Consider the following 12,296-nt stretch of genomic DNA (forward strand, 5'->3'; position numbering starts at 1 on the left):
TTTATATTTATTAATACAACTACTTTAAAAATAACATAAATATAGCAAATAACTTGCTTACGAGATATTCAAGAAATACGGTTGTAAATCATTATGAACGTCATTTTGGAATTGACTGTTTTATTACAACTTATAAATGGCCATAAACCAGTAACGGCATATAATAAATAATACCATGACATTGTTTTTTATGCAAATATCAGCCTCTACTTGTAGTTAAAGATAAAATTATTCAATTAGGTAAAATAGGTAATTATAAAATAATTTTTTATGAGTTTTTAAAAAGTAAGTTACAATACAAAGATTTGAAAGTTAAGTTTAAGTACCTATTAGAGGAAAAACCACTTAAATCCATAATTTACTAGAATATTTTTGTAGATACAGGACATTTATTAACTGACAAGATTAATTAGGTGTGTTTACTTGTTTAGTTTCCTTAATGTTTCATCTGAGATCAGCAATTCCCGAAAAGTATGTACCTTTGGATCACGTCTCAGATTTTGATAAAAATTGGTAGGCTGATGGAGTGGGAAGAGGTTACCCGAACTGCCCAAGACCGGAGTAAATGGAGAAATATGTGACAGAGGGTAACAAATATAGAGGGATGCAAAGACGAAGAAGGCTAATGGAGTCCATGATGCTGAGCAAGATCCACTAGGTTTCCCAGAATGTCCCAGGTAGTTTTTATGAAACTTTAATTTTTTATTACCGAAAATGTATAGAAATCTGGTAACAAAACAGAAAGGTTTCATACAAACTACCTGGGACATTTTGGGAAACCTAGTGGATCTTGCTCAGCATCATGGACTCTATCAGCCTACAAATTTTTAATCAAGATCGGAAACTGTACCAAATGTCCAAATGTACAAACTTTTCGGGAATTACTCAGATAATGAACCTAGGTAACAAATGTTTAGCAGTAATATAAAATGTAAGTAGGCCAAATTATAATACATGACTGAAAGTGTGTGAATATCAGATGTGGATAGATAATATTAAATGTATAAGTGTGATTTAATTTACTGTGATATGTACACAATTATATTTTTGTGATAAAAACATGACATTGGTATTTTATTTTTAAAAACCTACTTTGGCTTATTTAGTTACAGATAGCATTATGATTTTCCTTTGATTTTTAATCTGTTCATGTATAAAATACTAGCTATTGCCCGCGGCTTCGCTCGCGTTAGAAAGAGACAAAAAAATAGCCTGTCACTCTCCATCCCTTCAACTATCACCACTTAAAAAATCACGTCAATTCGTTGCTCCGTTTTGCCGTGAAGACTTACCCCTAAATTATAAATGATATCTATTTGGGACTCTACACAAACTCGGTTAAATTCTACTGAAATGTCAATTATGCTACACAAGCACTTTTTAAATATACTTTTACTTACATATTCAAGAGTCCCCAGCTGGTACAGGATAAGCTGTCATTGCACTTTAAAGCTGTTTTGGATATTTTACGTAAAATAGGCACATGGCCATTTGTAGAAAATCAATTAATTGGCCATACTCTTTTACCATTCATACAATGATAGGGGCTGTCCTTCCCATCTTTTGTTTTCTAGCGGGCTTTTGCAATCCATGGCCGTCAACTGTCCACATAACATGGACAAAATAATGGAAAGCCATGTAAGGAAGTCGCTTCACTTAACTTTTTCCACTTGAAGCCATCTCAAAAATGTTACACAAGTAAATGGGACAAAAGTGTGAGAATACTGAAACTAAACTATCATAAAAAAATACCATTATATTACTTACATACTAAATACGGCAACCAAATTAATCATCAGTACTAGGCTTATCTGTCATTGTGATCATGGCTCCCAGGTTGTCTTCTTTCCCTTGTTTGAGACGCTCCCATATAAGTTCCGCTATGGCCTTCTGTGTTCTCCTTTCTAGCTTTTCTAGTTTCTTTGAAACATCTCGCTTTAGGTCCCAATCAGGTTTTCGTGGTGCTAAGCTTGATATGTCTAAGTCTTGTAGGACTACCTGGAAATAGAATAATACAGGGTATTAAATGAGTTATAAAATTAACTCTTTATTAAATAAATTAAATGTTGAAACCTATTATTTAATGAGACATATGCAGTTTTATGGTTGATAATAAAGGGACTTTGAGTCCCTGGCATTTTAGTCAGTGATTTGACCTTGTCTTGATCGGGTAATTCCAGCTCCGTTCTGTTAGCATTGTTAAATAGTAAATATTAGGGTTAGTACAAGTTTTACATCCCTTTGCGCTACCACAAATAACAATATTCCTTGATTTTAAATGATCCTAAAGAGTCAAAAGCGATTTGCGTCATGCATTAGACAAGGACAACACATATAGACCCTGAACTGCTGTCAAACTTTGGCTTTGTGGGAAGTCTTTTCTGTATGTTAATATTATTATTTATTGTATGAATTAATGTTATTCAACAATAAAAAAAGCAATCACGACCGGTCTGGACTCGGTAGTGACTCTGCCTGCTGCGATGAGCACAGATATTTGTTCCTGTCATGGATATTTTCTATGTATATAAGAATGTATTTATCTATTTAAGTATCTATATCGTTGCTTAGCACCCATAGTACAAGCTTTGCTTAGTTTGGGGCTAAGTTGATCTGTGTCAGGTGTCCCCAATATAATTATGCCAACCAAAAAACTGATAGTGTACAAGTCAATTACCTTCTCTTTGCCAGCTTCTAGCAAATCCTTCACTTCATCCTCAACAGCTGTAGGTAGAGCATCCTCCAGCTTCGCCTCTTGGAGGGTCTCGTCTTGTGGCTTGTAGCTCCGAAATTTTGGTCTGAAATTGAGAATTAACATATTTTCAGCAACCATGGCTAGAAAGACAAGTCAGTGCAAACATTGCATAGTTGACAAGTATTTTAATAAAAATAAAAAAATTTAATAAATTTGAAACATGTTTGATTTCGCTTCGTTAATAAATTGTTTTCACGTAGGTGTTGTGATAGTTTTAACCTAGGTCATGTTGTCTAACAAAAGAAATAGGTATAACCACAGCGACTATTTACAAACATAACCTAACTTTATGACGAAAACTTACTTTGGTAACGAAACTTTTTCAGCTGGAGAGTCCGACGTCTCATTTTCTGTTGTTTGGTTTTTCCTTTTTAAGTTCTTCAGTCTCTCTTTTCTTTTGAGAGCTTGCTCTTCCAAGCTACCGACGCTTTCCCCCAATTCCATGATAACCATACTTAATTAACTATTAAATAGATACTAATGAAATAGTCAAAAGAGTTTTACAGTAATTATAGTCAATTTTAAATTATTAAATAAACTTGATTTGTTCATAAATCAAGAACAAAATAATACAATTTTAGAATACGAGCACAAAATAAAATAAATACCGTAATAAATACTATTGACGTTTGACGTAAACTGTCAATTCAATTGTTTTTTTTTTTTCACTGCTACCAACATCAGAAGCAAAACCATTAAAGATAATGTTTAAAACGCGGTGATACTAGTACAAACGTTGCACAAAAGCCACCAAAGAGTATTATTATTACATGGAGAAAAGCCACTGTTGAACCCGAGTTGCACCACTCTCTGTAAATATTTTGTATTAAGTACATAAAAAGCAGAGTTTATAACTGTCCACAAAAAAACAATAAAATTGCATTACCGCAAAGACACATAGTGACACCTAGTGACTAGCAGAGATAATAAAAGTGGGGAATGGATTAGTTCATTCTCATTATAATAGATGGCGGTACTCAGTACTGTTGTCGCAAAGACCTTTACAGGGGACAGCTCAATCACATTTTTTGCCATACGAAATTGAACCTTATTACTGAAACAGAAAGTCGATCGTATCAGACTAGCGAAAACGGTCCACATGAGAGGGCATTGTTTGGGCTGGTGTCCCTCTCGCACGTGTTGCCAGTGTTAATGAGGTTCCCATAGTGGTATTATTTTTATCTGTATATTACCTGATTTTATAACTTCTTATATTATTTTAGTGTTATATTCTAACTAGGGTTTCGATATATTTCAAAAAATTGGAAAATAATTATAATGTAATTATTTTGATGCCAATAAATCAAAGATTTGTATAATTAAAAAATATGTTCAAATGGGTATTAGTAGATTTGGTAGTAACTTTGAAAATTGACTGGTATCCCCAATGTATGACAGTGATGACGTCACTGAATAATGATGACATTGTCAGTAAGTGCGAGAGGGACACCAGCCCAAACAATGACCTCTCATGTGGACACACTTTTTGACCTAACTAAACAATCTAGTTTAATAATTATAAATCTATGTGTTGTCGTGATCATGAACAGAATGTATGGAATCCTTGTTGGTAGAAAAGGCGGGAAATAAAAAAAAGTTGAGAACGAGAAGTTCGAGAAGAGATGAATCGTTGCCACTGCAACTGCATACTTTTCAGTTCGACTTATAATTTATAATATTGTAAAATAATCTGATCGGTGTGTTTCGTGTGATTATGGCATAGAAAGTATTATTAAGCTCAGAAAGCCAAGATACATAGAACTAGAAACGCTAACTTTATTTCGGGATTGGTTTGGTACCATAATGAAAGGCTGTCAGTTTGAGTCAGTTTCCTACAAAAATACGTACAAACCTTCTTTTACCAACAAACCTTTTTGTTGTCTTTGATGAATGAAAAAAAAAACGCTAGTGTCGAGAAGTATTTTCAGTTGTGTAGATTTGAAATAGTTATATTATATGTAGGAATTTCATTAATCAGGTGCACTATAATTATTCTTTGTTTTAAGTACCTAAAATAAAACCGTGTCGTAGGCCAACAAACTGAACGGGTGATGAAGATCTGGACAAGATATTAAGGTAAGTGTACCTCATGAAGGGTCATCATTCATTGTTATAGTTTCAGTCTACTTACCTAAATAACTACTCAACTGTAGATGGTCAACCAAATTTTGGCACCTAATAATTTTATGAAATAAATTTACCATGGGAATCAATCCTTCGTCTCTACATTTTCTATCAATTTTTAAGTGAAGATTTTGGGAAGGTTACGCATTTTATGAAGACAATAAAATTGGCTGGTGGGTGAGCCCTACATTTTTCTGACGCCTTTTTTTAGTGCCATGATTTGGTTAACCGTCTATGACATATGTCATTATTATTTAGGTATCTATATTATTTAGACAACAAGTAGTTGAATGAGTGCGATAAAAAGGTTTAAAATAGAATAGAATAGAATATACGTTTATTTCAGGCCAAGGGCCCATAAGTTAATTACAGTAATTTTAAATTAAATTCTAGCATACTATATATTATGAAATAAGGCCAAGCATTATTTGCCTTCATTTCTGAAAATGTTGTATTGGACAAGAAAAGGTTTCAAATTTCATCAAATGGCCGAGCTATAGGCATGACCTCTAGGCCGATCCGTCGTTTCCAAATCTATCCCAATTATTGACTATCTACTAGTACTGAACTGAATATGTATTTTGGAAATACGGCATGTCTTTCATACAGGAGAACAGTTTATTTACATTTTTGTGAATGTTTAATGAAGCATGGATTACCTCGATCCTGGAGTAGTCTTAGGAGGGAGAGGGAGGGGAAATAGTACGGACGCTACGAACCTATTTATTCTTCAAAAAAAAACTTACCCGAATTTTAGTTAATGATCAAGAAATGAACAGCTGCAAACCCTACTTTAGAGAACATAATATTCTAAATCTTCCTTCTATTTATATACTAGAAATGTGCAAATTCGTTAGGAACTACCCCGAATTATATACTAAATGGGAAGATGTAACTAAAAATCGTTCTATGCGTTACAAAAACAGACTTTTACTTCCATCGTCAAAATTAAAGATGTTCTCAACTGGTCCTTTCGTCATGTCAATAATAGTTATTTGTTATACAAGGGGGCAAAGTTGTATTTTAACGCCGAGTGTGGAATTGAAAAACGAGTAAGCGAAAGGATACGTATCTCGTATACCCCCGGGCTACCCAGTGGGTCCTTATCTTTTGGAGAGCGCAGCACCTGCCTAACCTTTGTGTGGGGGCGGAAAATTGTCCTAATGCTAAACCTTCGGCGTAATAGGCGTCCAATGGTATCCGTAACCCCTTTAATGAAAGGCAAGAAAGCAGGCGCTCTCTCGACCGTATGTGTTCGCCGTAACGTGCTCGCACTTGCCGCCCGCTGACTCTGTCTCCAATTGTACCCATTCTTCCCTAACACCTGCCTTAGGTACATGCTGCAGCTCGCCTTGCACGTACTGCGGGTCACAGAGCCGTAAAGTGACGTGATAACGTGAGTACAACCGTATTTTAATTAATTATTTGAATATGTCTCACGAAAGTTTAACGTGTATGAGAGTAAAATTGATGAAGACAATCGCTATTCTTACAAGTGTCACCAGAGCAAGAGGGTCTTATATTACTAGTAAATACGCGTACAGGATGCGACTGTCTGGCATATCGCTTTCTCGCTCACAGACCACAGATCAGAAAACACTTTACTCGACTCTCATTTCTAGGGGTTTCTCTTTGAGATCGTTTTTAAAACGAATACCAAAAACTGCTAACCCTTTCATTTGACTATCCCTTACCGAATATACTTGTCAGACAATAAAGCTGGTTAAATTTGGTATAGGTACGGTAAGAAACTTTTAGGCAGGCAATAAAAGTAAGAATTTTACTTATATATTTATTTACAATCTTAAATCTATAGATACAATAAACAATTCAGAACATTAATGATAGGTATATTATTTTATTTGTTTTTATGACCACTAGGAGTAGGTAGGTTTATTATTATTCATTGCATAACAAAAAAAAAATCAAATATAAACCGCATAAGTATTATGTTTTATGACATAAGTACATATTATGTAGAAAAGAAAAGGTACCTACATGATACCTTCGGACAGTGTAGTTAATTCATGCTATGTACTAACATTCTATAGAATCTTATATCATAGACTCATTATATCATAGAATCTTATATACCTACCTACTCATGAATTACTTAGTGGCCATATATTTATTTATTTCTAATTAACAGTTAAAAGATAATGTTTTACAGTTGTTTTCACAATTAGCTTGATTAAACTGGATAAAATATGTATATTTTTAATATATATCTAAGTGAAAAGTATATTTATTCGATTACCACATTGACTACACAATAGATACCTATCTAATTATACAGTTTTCTCAAGCTAATACTAAATGTAACAACTGTAGATAAGTACTACTTATGGCAGTTCGCAAATACTATAAAATACAATAAATAGTTGTTTCTACAAACTAGATTTACGTCATAATTGAGTAGGTATATGAATCAAAGACTGTAGCAATTTTTATGGTTGTTACAAAAACTATTAGTCGACTATTTAGGACTATTAAAATGGTAAAGATCCTATAGATCAGGTTTGCAGCGTGGACATTTGTTCAGATCTTCTTTGGTGAATCTATGTAAAGAATAGGCAGGGAAGTCCGGATTCTGGTAGTCGCAAGTAAGTATAGGTACGTATGTCAAGCACGGGCACTATCATTTTATTTAAAGCTATTAAAATTATGTTATACATTTCGGGTTGATAAACAACCAAGGTGCTTTGGATTCAAATATATTTAGAATGCATGCTTCATCCAATAAACCAATCGTTGGCTATGTAGGATATAGAGGGACAGTTTTGTTAAATATAACACCTTTGTTGTCATGGAACTAACATAACGTAAATCGAATAACAATATTCGAAGCAGCCTCTCAAACAAAACAAAGATCTTCAAAATTACTAGCACCTCACAAAGTCATTGACCAGATGAACTATTTCATGCGCAGTTCAAGGCTAAGCGCATACGAGAAATAATAACGCTGTCTTATTATGATAAATTCAAGTTACGCTCTCACTTGCCTTCTACTGTCAAACGGCAACCTGTTTGACACATTGTTGTTTATTGGGACGCCGTGATTTAAGGATAAAACTTTTGATACGATATTTAAATCTTCAGGACTTCTGGCATTCAGACCAGTTTGAACTAATAGTTGTTTCAGTTCAATATCTGCTGGGTTAAACTGATTTTGCCTCGTAAGCGGCACAAAGCGGTTATTAGGGGCAAAGTTAAACGAGTTGAATCTATTAAACTGTTGCTGCTGCTGGAAGTTATTAAAGCCAAAGTTTCCTACACCGCTTTCCTGACGAAATACTCGATTTCCTTTTTGCCTAAATTGGTCATCGGGCCTGATTTGATTGAAATTGCGGCCTTGCTGGAAATTAGGCTGTAAAAAGTTGGATATTCCAATAGGGACATGATTGTCTTGCAGCGGAAACTGTTCAGGTTGGTTGTTACGTAAATGTATAAGAAAGTCTACGGCTTCTCGGCTCGGCAACTGCTGCTGGACGTTAACGGTGTTCGCCTGCTCTAACGGCACGCTGGCTTGGATCGACACTTGCGAACTCTGCGGTCGGAGACCCTGGTTTCCATTGAAGAACTGGTTGGGTGGATTAGGTTTTGGCAATCCTTGGAAGTTAATGCTAGGGTTGATAGCTTGAATGCGTTGCTGTTCAAGTACAATTTGCTGCTGACTTTGTGACTGCTGCAATTGCTGCTTCTGTTTGAAAAGGAACTGCTGCTTTCTTAGTGCTTCCTCCTGTTGCCTTTGTTGAATTTGTAACTGACGCAACTGTTCTTCGAGGATTCGCTGTTTTTCTTCAAGCTGCTTTTGTAATGCTAATTGTTGGTTTATGAAAAAGTTTGGATCCACTTGGTTCGTGGTCGGTTGCGGAACAATTTGCGGTGCCGGGATGCCCGTAGTGAGTGTTGTGCTCGCTAGGGGCGCTACGTTGTTACCAATATTTTGTTGTTGGAAAATAGGTACAACTTTCTTGGGTAATCCTTGAGCATCTTGATGGACTGTAAAGGCCGCAACTAAAGGTGCTTGGAAGACTTGGACGTCCCGTTTGTCGACGTCTTCAATGTTTTCTCCGTCCTGGTTGTGCGTGGGCTTGGGCGTGGTGGTTGTGGTTGTCGTAGTTGTCGTTGTCGTTGTTGTCGTCGGGGTCGTGGGTCTAGAGTATAACGTACTGGTACTAGTAACTGTATTTTGCGAGGTTGACGTTTCTTGTACACTTCTAATGTGCTGCACGCCTAAGCCTGATTCTCTTGTTTGGAATATTTCATTTTGTGGGGATTGGGTTGGAAGTGTAGCGGTCACTTGATTCTCGACGTTTCCTGCTGTAGTGCTTAAAATTGAAAAGTTGTTGTCTATAAAAGTAGGTGTCACATTCGTGCTATTTGCGAATGCTGACTGTCCGTTGACTATAAAAGAATGAATTTGTATTCCTTCTGGGTTTTGAGTTCGAGAATCCTCGGTAACATCTCCAGTTTGTAACAGCTCCGATTCAGAGGTAGAAGAACCGTCGGTAGATTCGTCCGTGGTAATGTTATCGGCGTCTGTGGTTACATTATTGCTCTCTTCTAATTCGGTGAGAGCTTTCAGCAAAGCTTTTCTGATGTAGGGGTCGAGGCGGACCGAGGGTTTTATCCCGATGATGTTGTCATTGATGGCGTCTGTTGTAGGATCTTGCGCTGAGGCTATTGCAAATAGCGCAACGAGCAAATAAGCCGGCACCTGGAAACAAAAAAAAACATGAATTAGTTACAACTACCTACTTTAAATTCGATTTCTATTTCGGGATTTCGGAGCATAAGACACACAATACCGAATGTCATATTTTATGGGACAGTATGTCATCGGAAAGAGTTATGTCGGTAAGTCGGCAATCTATTCGCGTTGGCGTGTCGCGATTATGTTCTACCTACTTCCACGTTTCCACGATCTTAATGTTTTTAGATGTGTTCGGTTACATTGTTCTTGTAATGTGAAACAATAGGCATTTTCTTGCCTCTTACGCAACTGATGAGACTGCCTGCGCGTTAATGCGAACGTATGACAATTTCCATTATCTCACTAGTTACCCGTGTCAGATGTCGTGTTTTAGATATTGTAATAATTTCGTAAATGGGTCAAGTCATCCGTGGACAATAATTAATTTAATAAACTTCAAGGTTTTATAGGACACTCTTGAACATCATTAATAATGCTAGATTTCTCTACCTTTGGTTGCGAGTCATTAATCAACTTCAGGTGTTGGTTTAATTGTGAGGTATTGTTGGCACGCGTGCGACACACATGGGCAGTTACCGACTGTATTATTTTCGCTTGTGAAACTCAATCGAATGTTTGACTCAGTGGACCAGCCTATTGCGAAAATCGAATAAGTATAATAATAGAGGCAGATAACTCAAATTAAAGTCCTTAAGCTCCATTTCATGACCCTATTAAATTAAATGTGACCAGCAGCTACAACTTAATTAAGTATTAAACGGAACAGTTTTTATAGACTAACCTACTTTAAACTGAAAATAATTGTTTAGCCTTAGACGCCTTATTACCTATCTATTCTTGCAATTTTGTGAGACAGGTAATATTTTTAATTATTTAAGTTACAACTTATTAAGAAAGATCTGATACCACGCTTCTTTACTGATGTACAGGACAAATCACTTTATTTATTTAGTGGTATATCATGTAATGGTAGTTATACTTTTATAATATATATTTCGATTTGGATACTTGTATGTTTTTTTTAAATTTTATATATGTAGTAAAAATGTCGACATTACCCCGTGGCCGCTAAACTAGAGGAATACAGCCACGACCTTTTGAATCGTCACTGTCATAAACTCACCGTGGGGTCCGCGGGTCTATGCAAACGCGAGCGCATCTACACCTCATTACCCTACTCCGGCTTCCGGATATGGCAAGGAATTTCTTTTTTTATATTTTTCGAGTGTGAAGTTTTATTTAGTATAGAAGTGTTAGTTTTACTTATTCTTAGATTCTTACATTACATAAGTTGCATAACTAATCGAAATGTAGTTGTCTAGCTAAAAAAGACTGATGGTCAAAATATCACCAAAAACAAGATTTGGAGTAATATTTTCAATAAGAAAATAATCTTGTTTTTAAATACAGTTTACTATGTCCAAAACACGAATATGTTATCGTAACTGCAAATCCAGAGCCAGTATGTTAAATAATGATCAATTGAACGATGAGCAACAAAAAAGTCAAACAATTAATTGGTCATTCATCGATCTTTTACTCAAAATCAAATGAGTCAGCACATTCAGTGTTGAAGCGTCTACTGTTAATGGTATAGTGATCAGTGAGATGAAATGTCAGGCATCGCCAATACTTTCCCGTCAGCGAAAGGGTTAGGAAAGTTATTTGCGGTGCTTTATGAGCGGGCTATTGTTTGACTGCTTGAGGTCGCTATTCCGATAGCTAACTGAAATGTCTTGGATCGCTTATTTTAAGCAAGGCCTCGAGCACTTACTTTTGACGTCGACTGTACATGTGATCACAATTGAACTTGCGAGTTTTACCGAGAAACATGAATTAATACCCAACAATGTTTATAATATATATACTGGAAGCTTAAGCTGATACTTAGCTAAGTCAGAATGACTAAGGAATATGGTATTGGTAGCTCGGACTTTTACAATGCGTTAAGCATCTCGGGGTTATCAACTTATCACGGACCTTCTATGGTATCGGTGTAGTTATTGAGAATCTCTTTAAGGTTAATTAATCTTTTAATTACTTTCATTTAATGAGTGAAATGTACTGATAATAATGTTGATAAAAATGCTTTACGTCAGAGTGGACAAGGCTAGAAAATCGGCATTAATATAACTTTTTTTTACTTATGGGATAGGAGGCAAACGAGCAGACATACTATTTATAAGTATTTACAGACTTAGGTAATTTTAGGCCGCCGCAATACAAGTGACACATATACTTCTGTCGAAGATCCTTTTAATAGATCTAAACATGAATTTCGATAGGTGCGAAGCTTCCCAATCGTATCTCATTTTTACTAAAATATCAAATCCTATGTTTTGTTTTACAAATAAATTGGTAACCAAATAACACACAGAAGAAGTGTCCATTGCAAAAGCGATGGCGACGCTTTCACCGCGATACGTCGGTAAATGTCAATATCGATATAATGTGTGGACGCACCCACGGCGGGCCGTATTATTTAACATACACCAGTGTCACAATCGCTCCGCCCAACGAATTAGGATACACTTTTTTACTTCTAAATGGTCGGACCTTTAGTTCGTCATCCACTATTGTATTTTCAGTTCATTTAGGCGACAGTATGACTTCTCTTTAAAACGAAACACTTGGGGTCATGTCTCCATCTCCATACTCTCTCGCAGCTTTTTAAGCTGCAGAAGATTAATAATGACATTA

At 35.8% G+C, this 12,296-nt stretch overlaps 2 protein-coding genes across 2 annotated transcripts in view; both read right to left on the minus strand.

The window, feature by feature from the left end:
- Positions 1 to 422: 422 nt before the first annotated feature.
- Positions 423 to 3,377, minus strand: LOC125242563 (coiled-coil domain-containing protein 12). The gene is made up of 3 exons (XM_048151331.1): positions 3,060 to 3,377; positions 2,678 to 2,798; positions 423 to 1,998 (listed from the first exon to the last, which is right to left on the minus strand). The coding sequence occupies exons 1-3, from the start codon at positions 3,206 to 3,208 to the stop codon at positions 1,789 to 1,791; spliced, it is 480 nt and encodes a 159-aa protein (XP_048007288.1). The 5' UTR covers positions 3,209 to 3,377; the 3' UTR covers positions 423 to 1,788.
- Positions 3,378 to 6,680: 3,303 nt separating this feature from the next.
- The window catches only part of LOC125242560 (transcription factor SPT20 homolog), a 42,978-nt gene continuing 37,362 nt past the window's right edge, over positions 6,681 to 12,296 (minus strand). Inside the window, exon 2 of the mRNA XM_048151326.1 lies at positions 6,681 to 9,599. Coding sequence (XP_048007283.1) covers positions 7,866 to 9,599 — 1,734 coding nt within the window. The 3' untranslated portion in view covers positions 6,681 to 7,865. The remainder of the gene's footprint in view (positions 9,600 to 12,296) is intronic.

Source organism: Leguminivora glycinivorella, chromosome 3, assembly GCF_023078275.1.
Source record: "Leguminivora glycinivorella isolate SPB_JAAS2020 chromosome 3, LegGlyc_1.1, whole genome shotgun sequence".
Lineage (NCBI taxonomy): Eukaryota > Metazoa > Arthropoda > Insecta > Lepidoptera > Tortricidae > Leguminivora > Leguminivora glycinivorella.